This window comes from Gorilla gorilla, chromosome 2 (genome assembly GCF_029281585.2).
Source record: "Gorilla gorilla gorilla isolate KB3781 chromosome 2, NHGRI_mGorGor1-v2.1_pri, whole genome shotgun sequence".
Classification (NCBI taxonomy): Eukaryota; Metazoa; Chordata; class Mammalia; order Primates; family Hominidae; genus Gorilla; species Gorilla gorilla.
The window spans coordinates 188,225,283-188,246,798 of NC_086017.1; the positions used below are offsets into that span (position 1 = coordinate 188,225,283).

General features: G+C 37.7%; 1 protein-coding gene and 1 non-coding gene across 8 annotated transcripts in view; both read right to left on the bottom strand.

Moving 5' to 3' along the window:
• The window catches only part of TBL1XR1 (TBL1X/Y related 1), a 173,460-nt gene that overhangs the window by 87,696 nt on the left and 64,248 nt on the right, over window positions 1–21,516 (bottom strand). Inside the window, exon 2 of one of the 7 annotated variants that reach the window (XM_019024147.4) lies at window positions 18,554–18,640. The exons of the other annotated variants lie outside the window; for them this stretch is intronic. Within the exon in view, the coding sequence (XP_018879692.1) occupies window positions 18,554–18,565 (12 nt within the window). The 5' untranslated portion in view covers window positions 18,566–18,640. The remainder of the gene's footprint in view (window positions 1–18,553; window positions 18,641–21,516) is intronic. 7 annotated transcript variants of the gene reach the window in all.
• LOC115934099 (U6 spliceosomal RNA) lies at window positions 15,524–15,627 on the bottom strand. The gene has a single exon (XR_004069947.1). It is a non-coding gene; the product is annotated as a U6 spliceosomal RNA (small nuclear RNA).

Consider the following 21,516-nt stretch of genomic DNA (forward strand, 5'->3'; position numbering starts at 1 on the left):
GTTCATTAAGAAAATTATGAGTATTAAACTTCAACATTCCTCTGCCATCTTTAGAAACTTAAAAGACAGTGGGGGTAAGAATGGAAAGAATAAGGCTTTCTGTTCTGTTTTAAAACTCAGCTCTTTCACATCATACCCATACAACTGTAAGCAAGCCCTCAGTGTCTTCATCTATATAGACAGCTATATATTAGACATCTATGTATTAGACAGCTTGATAACAAGTATGAACATAGTGTTTGGCTTATTGTAAAGAAAATAAACTAGGATTTATAATCCTATTGAACGCCTAAAGGCATTTTCGCATAGAAGTAATACTAATATCAGTTAATTATAACTGCATGTATAGTTTAAAAGGGAGCAAAAAGGTTAAAAATAGTATAGTATTAAAAGAACAAAAAGAATCAACTCCCTAAGCAAAAAAATTGTTTGAATTATGAATTTCCATGAGTTTAAAAAATACCAATGGTAAGTATTTTTATTAATGCAAACAACAAAGAAACAGACAATAAAGACACTGGGCTAGCTGAGAGTGGTCCTGGAAATGCGTCCTCTTTGCCAGAGCAAATAGAAGGAAGGAAGAAAGAGAAAACACTGGCCATAAGTTGTGGCAGTACTAGCTAATGTTCACCAAGCAGTGATGAGAAGAAATGTTATGCCCATCTTAAAAATTAACAGAAAATGAGCTTGCATTTTAGCTTTTTGATGGGATAAGGATATCTGGATACCAAAAATCACTTCTATAATAGAGATGAAAATGTTACTGTCAAACATGTTTTCTTTTCACATTTTCTAACAATCCTAAATCATAATCTAATTCACAGATAAATATGGGGAAAAAACAAGTAAATTGTATATTTGTAATTAATTTTTAAAAACAAGTTAATATATAAACAAAATTACACTTAAAATTGTCAATTTCATACCTTTTCCCAATTTTTTAATTGAACATAAACTGAGTATGAAAGCAACCAAACATTCAATCAGAAACAAAGAACCTGCACACTAAATGAACTCTCTCCATTAGAAATGCATTAGTTACTCAAGAAAATACAAACTATCAAGCAAGTCCCCTTTAAGAGAATAGGAAGAAATGTAATTTAAAGCCTATGTTTACCTCCAAGACTAAACGGAAAGGTTGTTTTGTTTTTGTATTTTGGGATGATTGTAAGATTTGTCCTGCAGTAGACAACAGAACTATGGGAAGAAAGAAGAGGTGGAGAAAGAAAGGAAGAAGGAAGAAAAAGCAAATTGTAATTAACCTTTCTACTAGAGATTGTTAACATTAAAAGTTAGCCCTTTACATCGAGTTACTATTAATTCACCAACACTGGGGACAAAACTTACTAAAATACATCAGTAAATAAAACACAGATCCCTGCCCTCTCACAGTTTAAATTCCAGCAGAATTTTGATTAATAAGTAATGTTACAATCATAAATGATATGAAAAAAGAAAAAGTCCAAGCAGGGTAAAGGGATTCAGAAGTTGGGGGGAAGAGAGGTGAAAGAGGAACCCCTGGGTTGCAATATTAAAGTAGGATGGTCAGAGCCAGAGTTGGTTTGTATTTCAATTGAGAGACAGCAAGATACTCAGGAAGCTTCCTGTATGCTTGATGTTCTGTGTACAGACAATGATGTATGAAGACGTGCCTTATATCTTGGTGTTGTCAGCTTACTACTGGAAGCCATACCTAGAACACTTCCTTATTCACAAAATACGTCATTTATGTTTTAATTACTCTAATTTTTTCTCTGCAGTATCGATTTGTGCCTGATGCCTCCTATATATTGTGAAGCTACAACTCCTAGGAGACCTATCAGGCATTATAATTGACATGTTGTATATGGAGGCCATCATAAAAGCTATCAAATGCTCAAGAGAAGATGTGCCAAATCAAAGAAATTCTTAACTGTTACCCAGAGTCTATTCAGTCAAAATATTTTCAGACACACATTCTTACAAAATTAACATCAAAGAACTTCAAAGTTTTTCCAAGACACATGATACAGAAAAACAGAAAAATGTCACTAAAATAGAATGTCTAATGACTTAAGCCCTTCTACAGTTTAGGCAACAATTTGTAAATATCCAGCAAATGCTTACAATGTATCTAGGGCTATATACCCACCATTAAGAATTTAAAATACCTGACTAGGTAAAAATAACAAAACACAAACCAGAACTTCTTTGCTTAAGAACCCCTGGTCTTGGTTTTGTGGTTTTTCTTTCCCTACTGTGTTCACTATTCTTCAGCAGAAGACAAAGAGGAGGCAAAGGATAAATGTCTGTGAAAATGCATAACGCTAGAACTATGAAGACACTAAGCTGAATTTTTTTCAATACCTTCTATTGTAAATGCACAGGAATAAATGACAGTATGTCTGTGACTTATGCCTACTATTGTACCTAAAACACAATTCTAGATATGAAGAAGAATTAAATGAGATGAGAGGAAGGAGTGGTCAGAACTTAATGAGAACGGGGGGGATATTTTGGGAAGCAGATTAAGTGTGAGAACAAAAATCTTACCTCCTCTTCATGAAAGAAAAGAAGCCGGAAATTGTCTAAGGAATACTTCTTCTAGATAGGGTCCAGAAGAGGAAAATATCTTTCACACAAAGAGGATAAAAATGTGTTGTGCATGATTTTCACTCCCTTGATCTCACGTCAAGCAAATCAACAGTTGAAAGCAACTGCTCTAACAACTCAGACTCAACTAGACAAATTCACAAAACCTAAGTAGGCCACACCTGGCATGTGTTTACCGAGAAAGCTACAGGACAGGAAAGGCTAGCAGGGCAGTATCACGCCAGGCACACAACAGGAGGACATGCAATCCAGGAGCTATTGTCTTTGCACCTCTCCCTACTATCATCACCATCACCATATCATTATTCAGGTAGGTATGCAAAGGGCAAAGAATCCACAGACGATACAAAAATTACCCTGGGTTAGACACACCTGAGTTCCACTGAGAAACCACTATGATTGATTGATTGATTGATTGATTGATTGATTTTTTTTTTTTTTTTTAAAGACAGAGCCCTTCTCTGTTGCCAAGACTGGAATGCAGTGGCGCTATCTCTGCTCACTGCAACCTCTGCCTCCTGGGTTCAAGCGATTCACCTGCCTCAGCCTCCCGAGTAGCTGGGACTACAGGTGCATGCCACCATGCCAGGCTAATTTGGGTATTTTTAGTAGAGACAAAATAGCTGGGAGGATCGGTAGAGCCTAGGTTTCACCATGCTGGCCAGGCTGGTCTTGAACTCCTGACCTCAAGTTATTTGCCCATCTAGGCCACCCTAACTGCTGGGATTACAGGCTTCAGCCACTGTGCCAGGCCCACTATCATCTTATAAGCATCTCCTGGACATATCTTCCAGGGCACCCAATCCACGAAGGATATGCTGTTTTAAGAATGCATCACACCTTCCCGAACCAGGTGCAGTTCACGTGTCAGGTATCTCTTTGCCATACCCTATATGGTGGCTGTTAATATTGACATTTCACTTTAGATTTCATATGAGTCAGAGCTAAACATTAAACCAAGGTCATTTATTCACAGAAAGAGAAAGGGTTTGGGGGAACCTTTTACAATGCACCTGGGTCCTCATCCCAACTCTGCCCGTAGGGTGCCAGTGGTCTTAGGCCTACAACTTAAGCCTCTTAAGACTCACCACCAACAAGCAACGACTGGGTTTATTGGATTCACTGCTAAGATCCTTTGAAGCCTTTTAAAAAATAAGAACTAGGCCCTGAAACGAAGAAAATATCTCCTGCCTTCTAAGAAATAAGACAACAAAGATACAAAATCAAATTAAAGTATTAAAGTATATATATATATACATATATATTTTTTTTTTGTGAGGGGGTCTGACTCTGTTGCCGAGGCTGAAGTACAGTGGCACCACCTCGGCTCACTAAAACCTGCGTCTCCCGGGTTCAAGCAATTCTCCCACCTCAGCTTCCCGAGTAGCTGGGATTACAGGCGTCTGCCACTACGCTCAGCTAATTTTTGTATTTTTAGTAGAGGTGGGGTTTTGACACGTTGGCCAGGCTGGTCTAGAACTCCTCACCCCAGATGATCCACCCACCTCAGCCTCCAAAAGTGCTGGGATTACAGGCATGAGCCACGGCCCCCGGCCTAAAGTATCATTTAAATAGCATGGAAAACTTGTTTTGATCATAGTACAGTTAAAGAAAAGCTGTCTCATTCAATCCCCTTTGTTTTATGCATACAGACTGAGATCGAAAATGGTTAAACGTTCTTATCAGAGGTGATAAAATGAGTATTAAACTCTACATTGCTGGCACACTCAGTATCATTTAAATCTATTTTGTACAGTACATAATATTGTCCGTTTTAAAAACAAGTAATTAGGTGCCCAGCCAAATTTCTACTTTTCAAGAAAAAGAAAACTATGAGAATACTTTTTGTGAAAGCCCTCAAAGACCTGCTGGGTGCGGTGGCTCACACCTGTAATCCCAACACTTTGGGAGGCTGAGGCGGGCGGATCACGAAGTCAGGAGTTCGAAACCAGCCTGGCCAACATGGTGAAACCCCATCTCTACTAAAAATACAAAAATTAGTCGGGCGTGGTACCATGCGCCTGGAGTCGCAGCTACTCGGGAGGCTGAGGCAGGAGAATCGCTTGAACCTGGGAGGCGGAGGGAGGCAGAGGTTGCTGTGAGCAGAGATCGTGCCACTGCACTCCCGATGAAGCAAGACTGTCTCAAAACACACACACACACACACACACACACACACACACACACACCGAATAGAATAGAGAGAACCCAAAAGTAAATCTACACATTTACAGCCAACTAATTTTTGACAAAGGTGCCAAGAACACACAGTGGGGAAAGAACAGTGTCTTCAATAAATGGTTTTGGGGAAACCGAATGAATATTCACATGTAGAAAAATGAAAGTAGACCCTTATCTTTCACCACATACAAAAATTAAACCAAAAAAATGGATTAAAGACTTAAGCATAAGACTCAAAACTAGAAAATTACTAAAAGAAAACTCAGGAGGAACACTTCCTGACAGCAATCTGGGCAAGGATTTTCTTTCGATAGGACCTCAAAAAGCACAAGCAACGAAAGCAAAAATAGACAAATGGGATTACATAAAACCAAAACCTTCTGCACAGCAAAGAAAGCAATAAACAGAGAAAAACAATAACCTACAGGAGAAAATATTTGCAAATTACATATCTGACAAATAATATCTAAAAGAACTTAAGACAACTCAATAACAAAAAATCAAATAACCTAATATTTAAAATGGGCAAAATGGCCAGGCACAGTGGCTCATGCCTGTAATCTTAACATTTTAGAAGGTGAAGGCTGGAGAATCGCTTTAGGCCAGGAGTTTGTGACTAGCCTGGGCAACATATGGAGACCCCATCTCTATAAACAATTTAAAAATTAAATAAATAAATGGCAAAAGACCTGAATAGACATTTCTCAAGACATGCGAATATCAACGGGTATATGAAAGAATGTTCGACATCACTAATCATCAGGAAAATCAAAACCACAATGAAATATTATCTCACCCCAGTCAGTATAAACATTATCAAAAAGACAAAAGACAACAAGTGCTGCTGAGAATATGGAGAAAAGAGAATCCTTAACGCACTGTTGGTGGGAATTTAACCAGTATGGCCATTACTGAAAATAATATGAAGGTTTCTAAAAAAAAAATTAAAAACAGAAATAACCACCATATGATCCAGCAATCCCACTACTGGGTAAATATCCAAAGAAAGTGAAATCACTACTATGCTGAAGAGATGTCTGCACTTCCGTGTTTATCACAGCACTATTCCCAATAGTCAAGATATGGAATCAATCTAAGTGTCCGGCAACAGATGAACCAGGGCCTGGCACAGTGGCTCATGTCAGCATCCCAGCACTCTGAGAGGCCAAGGCAGGTGGACGGCTTGAGTCCAGGAGTTTGAGACCAGCCTGGGCAACTCGGTGCCTTATCCAGCTTTGTAACTTGAATGCCCAGAACAATGACTGGAGAACATATGGGATAGAGTAAGAACTACAATAATACTGTTACTCTACCTTCCACTGAGAATCAAACAACAAGCTGGTTATTTAACCTCTCTAAACCTCAGTTTTCTCATCAGTAAAACAAGATTGTAATGGTATCTTCTCTCAGAGGAAAGTTATGTTAACTAAATGAGATAATGCATTATCAAGCACGTAATAGTACCTGGGAAATAAAAAGCACTTAATAAATGGTAGCTGTTGCTATTTTTCCTAGATTTTCTATGTGATGGGAAACACTGAACTGTCCTTTACCAGAAGTACAAGATTTGCTGAAATAAACTGTCAATCCACCCAGTCTGAAAGTCCAGAATGCTTTATTTTGTGTGCTTATGAACATCATGCAGTTTATCTTATAAAAACAACATGACCTGGTTTCTAAACACACTGCTATTGGCATTCTGAAAATGGGGTAACGATTCTAGAATAAATACTGAATATAAAAGAGAAGGGAGAAAAAAGAATTTGCAGGAGTGGGTCAAGACTATGGCTTTGAAGAAATGATGCCCATTTTTAACTCACATCACAACCAATAATCTATAGTGGGTACTGGGTTAATCAAATCTCCACTATTTAAACAAACATCAGTCTAGTATTATTATTCCTGCTCCCTGTCTTCCAAATAGTAGCTGCGAAGCAATGAAACTATTGCCTAGAATAGCAACACTGAATTCCTGGGAAAGATATTTTCAGCAACAGCAAATAATGGGTAAATTTAATAAGGCTTCCATTAAGCCTGCTCCATAATTACACAGTATTTTAAAATAGTACCTTTATTTTGGTATTGAAAGTCATGCAGATTGCTGAATTATCTGCATAGCCTAAAATTTCCCTTTTAGATATGACATCAAAATAATGTTAAAACAGTCATAGAAAATACCAGTTTCCCATTCAGCATAGTTCCTTATAGGCAGCATAAGCTCTCGGGTCTCCCAGTTTGCTACACAGGGAAATCTAATGTGCTCTATAAATTCTATTAATATGCATCTTTTCTAGTGCAGTAATGAAGATGTTAACACTTTGATTCAGTCTTGACTTCAAATTCCACTAGTACAGTGACTAATCTTCTAATTTGAAAGAATTCAACAAATCTTACTTAGAGCTTTAATAAACTCTACTTCTATGCCACTGATTGGGAGAAATATAAAGTAAAACTGGCTATTTCTTTCCAAGGGCAAAGAAGCAGTATTAAAGAGCAGAATGGGTTCAATGGGAAGGAAAAAAGGTGAATGTCAACCAATAACCACTGAACATTCTGACCCCCTCAATTTGCTATTTTTATACTATGCAAGGTAGTAAGAAATCAGAAACCAGGAGTCTATCGTAGGTAGTAAGAAATCAGAAACCAGGAATCTAGGGCCAATGGCCATTTATAAATCTTTTATAGGTAGTATATGAATTGTGACTTTCTTTCTTTACCTCACTTACCATTTTATCCACTCTTCTCAGCCAGAAACTCAGGACATATTAGTGGAAAGCTCAAGCAATGACTACCCACATTCTAAGAAACTAGTTCTATTCCATGCCAATATAGAAGTTCCAGATCCCAGAGTCTGTTATTTCAAAATCACTCGATCTTTTCAAAGTCTCTAAAGTGTTCTTGAACATTCATTCATTCACTCATTTAAGAGCCTATTTAAGGACAAGCACTGTGAACAAACAACTATACATCTTTCATGCCCTCATCGCTGAGTAGCTTTAACATTGAGCCTAATGACTCAAAATGACCTAATGAGGCCCTTTTCTCAAAGCTAAAAGTGTGACCATGGTATTTTTATCCAAAGGCACGACTAGATTCCTGAAAACTTAAAATGCAGCTTCTTATACTCACCCTTTCACTGATCAAAACAAAGCCCATAACGGAAGGAAGAAGAAAGGAAATAGAAAGACATTAGGAAGACTTTAAAGAGAATCCATTTGTGAATTCCCTTCTTTATGAGGCTTGGCTGCATGTAATGCTGTCAAATATCATAGTTCTTCATTCATTTAATAACTAGTTACTGAATGTGTACTATTTGCCATGCTTCATTTCAGATGCTAAGAACAACAGTCAAGAAACCACCCTGAAGTTTGTATTTTAATGGTGGAGTAGAGACAAAATGAATACATTATAATATATGGCAAGTGTCGTATTTTTTCAATTTCTCAAACTGAACTTTTATAAAATCAAGAGATACTTACGATTTAGCATTGTAACCATTCAGGCATATTGCCTGCAAACCAGACAGCAACTCCACATAGTAACTCAAGAAAAATGGGACCTATAGAAAGTATAAGCTCATAAAAACAAAGAAAAACCTGGATAATCAGGGTTTTTTTGTTTTTTGTTTTTGAGACGGAGTTTCACTCTTGTACCCCAGGCTGGAGTGCAGTGGCATGATCTCGGTTCACTGTAACCTCCGCCTCCCACGTTCAAGCACTTCTCCTGCCTCAGCATCACGTGTAGCTGGGATTACAGGCACCTGCCACCACACCCGGCTACTATTTGTATTTTTAGTAGAGATGGGGTTTCACCATGTTGGCCGGGCTGGTCTCCAACTCCTGACCTCAGGTGATCCACCCACCTCAGCCTCCCAACCTGCTGGGATTACAGGCGTGAGCCACCGCACCTGGCTGATAAGCAGGTTTTAAAAGAAAAGAAACCACAGCAGTTCCACGGGTGAAGAATATTTACACCCTACCCAATTTGATCCTGGAACCTTTTCCACAACTTGTCATAAAATATGGTCCCATCTCTTTTATTTTTCCAATCGATGGCTGGATTCCTATATAATTAGGACTTCTTTTGATTTTGTTTAGATAAGTAAATAGACATGAATGGTTAGGGGAAGGGGTGTTTTGAATCCTGAGGCAGAGAAACCTACATAGAATGGTTATTCATATACTGTCTTTGTTTCTTAACTGTCCCACAACAGAAATTGTTGAAATTTGCTGAATAAACAGTGACCATTCACTACATTGTGATACACTGCTGGTCCAGATCCCAGTCTAGGCAACAACACCAATTACCAATTTTGCAGATTATTTTAGATCATACTTCTGTGACCATTTAATGTTCCTCCATGATCAACTGGCATACTTGCGTTGCTAGAAGCTCCAGAATCAACCACACGACACGAAGAAACATTCCAAAGAATCCTTGGCCCTGTGTATTGAATTAGTGCTCTATACCAACCTCACCCATTTTCTACATGGTCATTTCATTGTAATGCAACCACTGCCCTTGGTATTAGTTACTTAAAATTTCAGGGAGAAAGAGTTGGGATATCCTCCTTTTTGCTAACAGAAAGCCCTTGGGGACTCGCTCATCCAAAAATACTGCGTAAGGTGAATCTAGTTATACTCCAGCAGGTGTCTCACCAACCTTTATTTAAATAAGAGGGCCATTTTCCAACTGCATCATCTCTAAACAGCAAACATAACTATATAGAGCCTACTTCTGGAGCACAGAATTGATAACCTTAACTTCTCATTACTTTCTAACATGCACTCCTCCCTGTGATAGTATAGGTCTTTACCTCCAGTTATGCCTTCTTTAATTCGGCATTCTTGTTCTAATGGCTTTCCCTTTTCCTCTTCTCCTATCTAGAGGCTGTCTACCTTTCAAGATGCAGATGACCTCCTTCCTGATGAAAGCTTTCTCTTACTACTCTGTCTTACCAGGATGTTTCTAAACAATGCTGATAATATACCAGTCATTTTATAGTGTTAGAGAACAAGGTCTAGACAGGTTAAATAACTTACCCCAAATCATACAACCAGCTAATGGCAAAGGCTGGACTACAACCCAGACCTTCAAACTCTAATTCCCAAGAGTCTTCTAACTTCCTCACTCTAACATTATTTCCCACACTAATCTGACTACATTCCCTTACACTTAAGATTTTCCAGTGGATACTCCACACCTAGATATTTTATCCAAAGTCAACCCATCCTTAAAATCAAACGTCACATGCAATCTTTTCCACTCAAACTTCCTTTTCGCAGCTTTAACTCACTGATTTTCCTCTTTCCCAAATTTACTTTTTTCTATTTTTAGACTAGTCGAGTGCAATAGTGAAAAGGGGGGAAACAGAATAGAACAAGTTCGATCTGTTACTGACTACATAATCAATTGAGTTAACTCACTACCTTCGGACCAGCTCAAATTTACAGTATTTTAATCACTATCATATAGTGTAGCATCTTTGTACTTCATGTTGTCTCATTTACTCCTAACAACTTGAAAAGACAGGAATTTATTGGTCATATTTTATACATGGCCCTAAAATGTTAACCAATTTGCTTAAATTTATACAATTATTACACAGCTACTCGAAAGAGCTGAGATTTAAAGCTGTGTCACTAATCCAAAGTCTACATTCTTTAAATACTGCATACTACAATTCCTTTCTAAGAGCCAGGACTCAGGACTCCTGATTCTTGGTCCAGAATTAGTTCCATTATAACCTACGGCTTGTCATAGAGTTCTAACATTTTCATTCCTATAAAATCACAGTTAAACATAATCCAAATCTTGTCCTCAGGAAACAAACATAAACTGAGGAATGTTCTTTAAAACTATCGATGTCATAAAAGACAAAGAATGGCTGAGGAACTATGCCAGATTAAAGTCTCAAGAAATGTGACAACTAAATTCAACATATGCAGATAACTGTTGAAGCTAACCAACAGGATACGGTAATTCATTATTCTTTTATTATTTTCAAATTTGTCATAATAAAAGCTTAAAAATAAAGTCCATTGAGAAATCTTGCTGGATGTCAATCTTTTTCTTCCCCTCCATAGCCTATCCATAGTCTATCTCCTCTAGAAATAAGTCCCAATTTGACTTCACACGCATCTTTCTTTCAAACATTAGCCTCCCTTCCAAACAATGTGCAATTTTTTTAGCCAGACTAAATTCATGCAGATTATAAATTACATGCATTAACGTTCTCTTTAAATACTAAACTCCCTGAGGGAAAAGGTCTTATCTGGTAATTAACATAAATTTTGTAGTCTAAAAGGATTAAGTAACATCTTTCATCATTGGCTCTGAGCTCCGCCTCTTTTCGGCACATGGGAAATGAAACTCACAATCCCATCGAGGCTGTTCCTTGTGAGGTTTACAGAAGGCAAGCCTGTTTCCATTAAGGCTACCTTCATGTCTGACACGTTTAAATACTGCAAGTGGTTTAGAATGTTCTTAGCTAAAGATAAAAAAAAAAAAAATTCATGAAACTTCCAACTAATAAAAAGAGCCATTAATTACTGGAAACCTAGAATTACTAGAAGTCCTAGAGAGAACGGGATTGAAAGAATCACAATGCAAGAACAACCCTCATCCCAATCCTACAAATAAATACATTTAGGATGATCCCAGCATCCCAATTAACTGATGTGAAGGTGAAACCATGAAGTGTTGAAATCTAAAGTATTAATAAGCAACGTTTTATTCTATTAATTAAAAGGACATTAATCGATAATTTCTACAACGTTGATTAATTCACCAAAATGCTGCTTCTGAGCATTACTGTCAAATTTACTTATTACTTAAGACTGTGTTTACTAAATGGAATACATTCTGTTAGGTACTATAGAGTACCTAACAATTAAAACACTCCCTCCTCCTCTAATACATAACTTATATAAGACAGATTAAAAAAAAAAAACACTGTAAGCCTGTGTCAAAGCATCTAAGAATTCAGTTAAGAATGTCACACCTGATTGGGGTCATAGAAGAGGTGATGTAATAGAACTAAGAGAAGAGCACCAAGAAGTTCAGCATGTACCCTGAAAATTGCAAAGTAATGACCGAAATCCCTTAACATTATCATGAGATCTGCCTCTAACACAGATGTCAAATTTTACTCTATACCTCTTGTGCACTTGAAGAAGAAAGATATCTGACCTAAAATACTGCAAGTCCACCAACAACTGAAGCCACATTGTTGGAAATTCAGTTTTACTGGGCTAGCTTTCATAATGCTATTAAAGTCGAGTGTGAGGAAAAGCAGAGTTCTTGGATCAATGGCTTCTAGCAGATAGGGCTAAATAAGGCAGTTGCAAAGAGCAACAGGTTCTTTAAACAGTGGAGATAGTTGCAAATCAAAGCACAGAAGATCACATAAGTGCAGAAAAGACTCGTGATTAAATATTAGTCGTTTCAGGCTCATCCACAAATACCAAAAAATGAGCATCAACAGTATCTTTATCTTCCAACTCCAACAGTGTTTTAATAATGTGGCTTATTACAGTTGAATGTGGAGGTACTTTTTAGCACAATGAATCCCTCTCTAAATTCAAGTAATAGAACTGTTAAACATTATGAAAAAAGTCAGCCACAGAAAACCAAACATCATGAGTAATATTCTCCCCACATTTTGTCTTATGTCGCACACATGTGTCTTGTATCTCTTAATCGAGAGGAGGGGAAATAGAAGTATTTTGCTAACTCCTATAAGAAATCTGCAGAGAAACCTGTGAACAGCAGCAATCTTTAAGTGGTCCATTCAAAAACAGACAAAAAGAAAATCTTGATTAGTATATTGTAATAGTTTTTTTAAAAATGTACAGTAACTTCAAGGGAGAACTCATATCATACTAAAAACAGTATTTACCTTCCTAATCATAAAGTACATACATTAAAAGTTTAAAATTCAAGCCTTAAAAAGTTACATAACATCTTCATATTAATTGATTTACATCACTCATTGAGCATACCTACACCAACATCACTGATAAGAAGCTTTCATTTGGAGCCAATTATTTCCAACCAAGGAGATTCAGACTATGCTCAAATCTTTAACAGAGAAAACCCCTACAATTGGGCAAACAAGATAAATATTTTAAACATGGAAGAGGCTAAGCTCAAAAAAGGTTTTCCTATTTAAAAGATTATTCCAAAAATCTCACTTCAAAGAAAAAAGATACCTAATTTTCTCATGCTTCCAATTCTGCTTTGATTAATATTTTACTTTGAAGTTTCAGAGCATTATAGCTAAAAGATTCTCAAAATATTCTGACTGAAAACCAGGTGACTGAATTCATTCATTTGCCTCAATCAGATTATATAATCAGATTTTTCCAAACCTTAAAACATATGATTCAAACATACCCATCAAAAAGTACAAATACGCACTAGTACGTTTTCTCCTGAGTACATTTTGAACAATCTACTCTTCAAGTGGATCATTTACAAAATAAGAACATAATTCCCTGAATCAGTAAATTTTATTTTCATGAAAGGATGACAAAGAAATTCCATTTACACTATCACAATTTACATTTTCCTACAATTCATGCAGCTTTCTTCAATTCACAATCTACAAACCACAACAATGCACAAATTTGATGTTAGAGGATACTTTAATGTTTAGTTCTCATCTCAACAGTCACTGTTGCTAGTGTCTCTCATTCTCACTCTTCACTGTGTTACTTAAAGAACAAAGGACTAAAGAAGCCAAAAAGAACTAGATCAAGCGATGAGACCAATTTTCAGGGTAAGGCATAATAACATTAGCTAATCAAAAACTGGAGTATTTCTATCATTTAATCCTGCAAGACAATAACCTCCTGTTTTCCCTCACTTTCCTTCCAATAACTTGACAGAAGTCTGGGGAAGGATGGATCCCAAGCAGAAAACCTTCACAAATGTGAAAGAAAATGGAAATCCTAGCATAGTCACATGACTAACTAGAAATCCCAGAACTCTGTCAACAACCTTTGTTTTCAATGCAGAAATCATTTCTGTACTTTTAATGACCCATCATTCAACCTCACTTGAGCTCCTCCAATAATTGGCACTACTTTACCAAGTTATTAGACAGTTCTATTAGTAATTATTTGAAAAATCATTCTTCTCTATGATTCAAATATGTCTAACTATAACTATTTCTTATGTGCTATAGGGCTAAATAAACAAACTCCTCAGCTTTAAATGAAAATCTTTAGCTACTGGAAGGCCTTTCTCCCATTCTCTCATTCTCCTTTAAAAAATGTGTGACCTATCAATTTCAAAAACCTATTCCAGTTTCTCCTTAAAGACTCCTAAAAGGGAACACAGTGCTTAACTCACGGCATCTTTTTCTTCAATACTTAATAAATTTATTCTCTTAATTGACAATGCAATGAGAATAGTAAAACTCAAAATCTCCTCAACTGCTAGTAAGATCTAGAAAGTCTAGATAAAAATTCATAAAAATCTGTCACTGTAACTGAGGCTGACAAATGGTGTTACGACAACTGAACAGCTAAATGCAAAAGAAATGAATTTAGAACCCTACTTCACACCATATAAAAAATTATCACAAACTGGGTTATAGAACTAAGAGCTAAAACTCTGAAACACTTAGAAGAAAACATACAGGTCAATCTTTATGACCTTGGATTAGGCAATGGTTTCATAGATATGCCACCAAGAGTACAAGAAACAAAAGAAAAAAAACAAACTGAGATCATAGAAATGTAAAACATTTTCATTTCAAAAGACACCATCAAGAAAGTGAAAACCCACAGAACAGGACAAAAGTTTTGTAAATCATATCACAGATATGAATCATACCATTTGCATCCAGAATATATGAAGAAATACTACAACTCAATAAAAGACAAGCCAATTTTGAAATCTGAACAGATACCCCAAAGAGTAAAATACAAACGGCCAATAAGCATATGAAAATACGCTCAACATCACCAGCTATCAGGAGAAATGCAGAACAAAATCACAATGAGGTACTACTTCACACCCAATTAGGATGGCAATCAACAAAAAAACAGTGATAAGGGTTGACAAGGATATGAGAAAGATGAGAAACTGAAACCCTCATTCACTGCTGGTGGAAATGCAAAATGCTGCAGTCCTTTGGAAAATAGTCTGGCCGTTCCTCAATTACTAGCATTTAATTAGAAATAATGAATTAACAAGATTTTAAAAAACATTTAGTATAAAACTGACAAGTGTCTTTTTTATTTCACAAGAATGAAAAATACACATCAGGACATGTTTCATATATGAATATATATATAACCAATGACTACAATAACTCATTTTTAAATTCTAGGAGGCAATAAAACAGCCAGTATACTTGACGTGCCATGGAGAAGTGCTGGCAATTTTCTTTATGATTCACTAAGACAATTAAAATAGCTCACTAATTTATTCAATTTCCAAGTTTTCAAATTTCCAAGTAAAAAAATTACCCTCCAAACTGACAAAGATTTTATACTTCAAATAGTAAGCTACGGAATGACTTTTAATCAAATTATGGAATGGGCTATTAATCATTATTAGCCAATACAGTTGATACAGATACCACATTTCTTTTGTTTTTAATTTTTTGGAGTACACAGTAGGTGTATATATTTATGAAGTACACAAGACATTTTGCTGCAGTCAAAATGCTCTACCCCTGAGCTATACCCCCTTCACCTACACAAGACATTTTGATACAGGCATGCAGTGCGTAATAAAAAATATGAAACACTTTGTAAAACTGTGTGTCATCCTTGTGCAGGGGACATGCTAATCTTTGTATCATTCCAATTTTAACATATGTGCTGCCAAAGTGAGCATCAGTTACCGCATTTTTAAAAAGGTAGTCATTAAGTAGAAGTGCCTCTGTCAAAATAAGACCTGTTAAATTAAAGCACAGGGTGCTGAATCCCACACCACTTTCTGACTCAACGGCTAGATATGGGATTCAGCCAAGAATCTGCATTTCCAACAAGTTAGCAGGAGATGTTGATGCTGCCAAGGATCACGCTTTGAGAACTACAATACTATGCTGAATCATCTAACACAACAATATTTTTTAAGACCAAAAAATGGTAATATTAATAATCCAATCATTTGTTACACATCGGTTATGTAATAAAATTAAGATACATCAGAGAAGCTTTAAATCATCAGGACCTTCCCAGTGTTGTTTGCTCCAATTAGTACATCTTCTACTAATATGTCCATAAGATGCCTTTCAAGTCCTACATCCACGAAACCTTCTGATTCCTCCAGCTAGAAATAACTGCTTATTCCTTTGAACCTAAGTCATCACTTGTAACACCCATAAAATACTGCCAACTTGTATTACTTGTTCAGCTATTCACATTCAAGACTTTCTCACCTATTAAACTAAGTTCCATGGTAGCCTACTAACAAGCATTTTCATATCCCTCAGAATTCTTGGCACTGGCTCTCCATAAATATTCAATAAATATGTCTTTAGTAAATAATTAAAATCAATATATCCTTGATTTCATTCCCCGTTTTCAGCAAAAAAAAAAAAAAAAAAAAGGGCACAAGTCAAGCTTTTACAGAGAAATGTCCAAATCAAATCCTTTTCAAGTGACTGTACATAGTGTACGGTTGTAATATTTAACCATATAAGTTTAGGCTTAAGGAATAAGAGCATTAGAATGGCAGTTTTAGCAAAACCCAGTTTCAGCAAAACAACATTCAGTTGGTGAACTAACCTACAGTTCTCTTCTCATAAAATGCATTCAACAATACAAAAGTTTGATTGTTTTAAAGAGTAATCTGCCATAGATTATAATCAATGTGGAACCTGCTGCCCAAGTATAATTCTTTCCATAATGTATTATTACATTAAAAAACCCTTTGTGTTATGGTATGTATCTCAACACACTGCCACCTGACCTACATACAGAAGCTCAACTTGTATATCTAGTTCCCAAGTCCCTTGAGTCATTTCTTTTATGGTATCTCTAACATCATATAAAACAGCACAGAATTGCAACATCTTAAAAGTGTTTAAAATTATCTGTAATTGTCAGTATCATTAAAAATTCTTCTACGATATAACTCCTTCTACTATCCTTTCATCTGTCTGCCCTTTATAGAGTGTGAAGAAAAAAAGAACACAGGGGACCTAATGTTATTTATCTCCAAAACCTAAAAACACAGTACCTGGTATAGCAGGTGCTCAAGAAACACTTTGGATTGCAATCATTGTTGTTACTTGCTATCTTGTATACTATTCTTCACACAGCTCATTAGACTACTAGTATCAATATCTGGCAATTTAGGGAAGACCTGAGATCTATAACAGCTGCAGAAACTCAAGTCCTAAGTACAAGAAAAGCGTATCAAACATGCTGTTCTATTTAATCTTCAATGGACCTGAAAGTTAGAAGAGACAACGAAGAATTCACTGTCTGAAACACTATTGAGTCACTTTAAGGAGTTTGGGAGGTTTTTTGCTTAAACATATAGCGGCAGTTCACATTTTGGATGGTAGTGTGGGACTGTAAAAATCACCAAGATTTGAAACTGAACAAGGTGATCTTAATCACTGTGAATTGTTCCATTACTTTAAAAATTTGGTCAAGATATTAAAAACATTTACTATCAGTTATCAACGTATAATCAAAACATTGTAAAACGGGCCAGGCGCAGTGGCTCACGCCTGTAATCCCAGCACTCTGGGAGTCCGAAGGAAGCAGATCACTTGAGGTCAGGAGTTCGAGACCAGCCCGGCCAACATGGTGAAACCCCATCTCTACTAAAATGTAAAAATTAGCTGGGCGTGGTGGTGCACACCTATAGTCCTGGCTACTCGGGAGGCTGAGGCAGGAGAATCACCTAAACCCAGGAGGTGGAGGCTGCAGTAAGCCAAGATCACACCACTGCACTTCAGCCTGGGTGACAGAACAAGACTCCATCTCAGGAAAAAAAGACAAAAAAAAATCATTCTTTTAGTACACTGTAATTTAAAACATTAGAACCGATGTGAACTGTTTTATTTCTTGGTAAGTGGCTTATTGAGAACTTTGAATAGCAACTTTTGTTCTCATATAACTTACTACACAGAGAGCAAGCATCTTTTCTGCTTTTTTGGAAAGACAGGGTCTTTCTCTGTCATCCAGGCTGGAGTGCAGTGGCACAAACACAGCTCCCTGCAGCCTGGATCTCCCAAGCTCACGCGATCATCTCACCTCAGTCCCCCAAGTAGCTAGGACAACAGATGCATCCCACCACGCCTGGTTAATTTTTGTATTTTTAGTAGAGATGGGGTTTTGCCATGTTGCCCAGGCTGATTGAGAACTCCTGAGCTCAAGCAATCTGCCCCCGTCGTCCTCCGAAAGTGCTTGCACCTATAGTCCCAGCTGCTTGGGAGGCTGAGGTTAAGAGGATTGTTTGAGACAAGGGAGTTAGAGACCAGTCTGGGCAACATAGCAAGACCCTGTCTCTAAAATAAAAAATTTTAAAACGTACTGAGGCTTATCACGCAGTCAGTAGCACAATGGCAACAGAAACTAGGTTTCAGAGAATATATTGAGAACTTCTTCAGCAAATCGGGAATCCATGTCAAGCGTAGGAGACACTTCAAAGAGAACATACTGAATGCCTAACTCTTCATTCAAAGACACATAGCAACACACACAAAAAAAGTCAAAAGCTATTTGCCTAATCATAAAGACCCTTAAGAGAGAGTCCAAGAAAAATAAAGGAATAGCAAGATGGGAAAGAGAATCACACTCACTTTTACACCCATTCCTTAACACTCACTGCCTCCTGAGCTCAACACTGCATAAAGTGCCTGGTCTTCCAAAGATACTTATTCCCACACCTAAAAGTTGAGAAAACAAAAAAAAAAACTAAATTAAAAAAACACATTGTCATTCTGAATATCTTTTTTTTTTTTTTTTTTTTTTTTTTTTGAGACAGAGTCTCACTCCGTTGCCCAGGCTGGAGTGCAGTGGCGTGATCTCGGCTCACTGCAAGCTCCGCTTCTCGGGTTCAAGTGATTCTCCCGCCTCAGCCTCCCAAATTACAGGCATGTACCACCATGCCCGGCTAATTTTTGTATTCTCAGTAGAGACAGGGTTTCACCATGTTGGCCAGGCTGGTATTGAACTCCTGGCCTCGAGTGATCCACTCTCCTTGGTCTCCCAAAGTGCTGGGATCACAGGCGTGAGCCACCATACCCAGCCCTGAATATCCTTTGTCAAATCTTAAAACACATTAACGAAATCATCACATCTTCCAACAAAGACAAGACTCCTGCTCTACTGGCATTTACATTCTAGTGGAAGTTTAAGAAAAAAAAAAAAAAAGGAAACAAAAAGCACTCTGATTGTTAACCCCAGAAGGCTGGAACTGTCCTGTGTACATTCCTGAAATAAGAGAGGTAATGGCATGGCACTGATACCTGGTCAAAGTACCAAACATACTGATTAATAATGTTGCTCTGAAACCATGAATCCCATGAGCTATGGCCTGTCTGTACCGGCTTGTCAGCATTGTTTACTGTTAACAGTGAGACTGATGGTTTGCACCTGGTTTTGGTGAGCCCCTTGAGGTTTCTGCCATTAAGGCTGGTTATGTAGCAAAAATATGCCTATGTGGCCAGCAGGAATATAAGCCCCACTGAGATTCCACTATGGGATCCCTGGTTCCAAGGTGTTCTCTGCGCACATCAGTGATCCTGATCCAAGAAAGAAAGATATCCATATGGCCCTACAGAAGGGGGACAATTGAACCTCACACTTAGCTCCTTCAGGTCCACTGATGGGAGGCACCCTTTGCTTGTGATGTGCAACCTAACTTGAAAGCACTTGCTTTAAGTATTGTTTTTCAGCAATAAACCACAGATTGATGAGCACTGTTACTTTGGATCATGTGACTTTTCTTTAGCAATCAAACCTTGTCCAACTGCCACTGTTAACAGAGATGGGGGGAAAGAAAGGTTAACAGATTGTAATAACAGTGGTTAAAAAAATAAAACCGAATGATACGATAGTGAAAAGTCATAGAGACAAAATGGGATTAGAGAACATAGGCAGGAAAGGAGATGGGGAACATGAAATGAGGTACAAATGACAAGAATCCAACAAAGTGACAACCAGGGATAGGCTCTAAGGAAAGAACAAGTTTGATTCCCACAAAAGTAAGGGTGACTACAGAGTGGCAAGCAATAAACAAATGGCAGGAAATTAAATCAGAGGTAGGCAGGGGCAGATCACAGAGAGCCTTATGAATTCAGATTTCAACCCAATAGCTTTCTTACTGTTCTTGATGCCTGTAACTGCTCACACCGCCCTTCACCCTCACCTCAACAATACATATACTACCCTCCAGAATGAATGCTCTGAGATAAATACAATCATATAATTTCACTACTTACAATAAATGAATCGGCCAGGTGCAGTGGCTCACGCCTGTAATCCCAGCACTTTCAGAGGCCAAGGCAGGAGGACTACCTGTCAGGAGTTTGAGACCAGCCTGGCCAGCATGGCCAAACCCCGTCTCTAATAAAAATACAAAAAACTAGCCGGGCATGGTGGCGCACATCTGTAATCCCAGCTACTCAGGAGGCTGAGGCACAAGAATAGCTTGAACCTGGGAGGCAGAGGCTGCAGTGAGCTAAGACTGCGCCACTGCACTCCAGCCTGGGCAACAAGAGCAAAACTCTGTCTCAAAAAATAAAAAATAAATAAATAAAATAAATAAACGAATCCACAATCCTTGGATTGACATTATCTGTATTTACCATCCCCCGACAATATGGCATAGTTTCAAGATACACATCCTGAGCTTTCATTGCATGTTGCATCAAAGTTCTGCTCACTTTTTACACCAGGTGTGTGCCCAATAAACACAGTCTATACTAGGCATGGTTAACAGTCATACATATCTTCTCTCTGGAGTTAGACTATAATAATACACTCATATGCAGACACACAGAAGTAACACTACATGTTATTCTACATAATAATATACGCATACATGCACAGAAGTAACACTCTATGCACTAGGTGTGGTGGCTCACACCCGTAATGCCAACACTTTGAGAGGCGGAGGCAGATGGATCATTTGAGGTCAGGAGTTCGAGACCAGCCTGGCCAACATGGTGAAACCCCATCTCTGCTAAAAATACAAAAATTAGCTGGGCATGGTGGCGCACACCTGTAAGCCCAGCCACTCAGGAGGGTGAAACAGAGGTTGCAGTGAGCCAAGATCGCGCCACTGCACACCAACCTGGGCGAAAGAATGAGACTCCTATCTCAAAAAAAAAAGTAACACTCCATGTTAACACTATATATTGGACGTCTGTTGTTTTTAGTCTTCCGCTTTTGCTTTAGAGAAACTACACAGCTTCTTCTGCACAGTCTTGGGGTTTTCAATCACAGTGCCCTCTTCTTCCCCGGGCAAAGGACTGGAACATAACTCCAGCTAGGCAAATCAGACAGTCTCCTACATATGTGAATGTAAAGAGAGAGAAATTATACAGGAAAATAATTCAAACTGATTCTTAACCACTGCCAAGTCAGCCCACTGTGATGTCTACAACCTAATTCTTTATTCCTCTGTTTTTGTTAATTCAGTGAACTTCCCCATCTTTCCCGTTTTTTGCTTCAGATAACTAGACTGTTTCTGTTGCTTGCGAACAAAAAACCTGGAGTGAAGGAACCAAGAGTATGAAAGAGGTCACCACAAGTCACA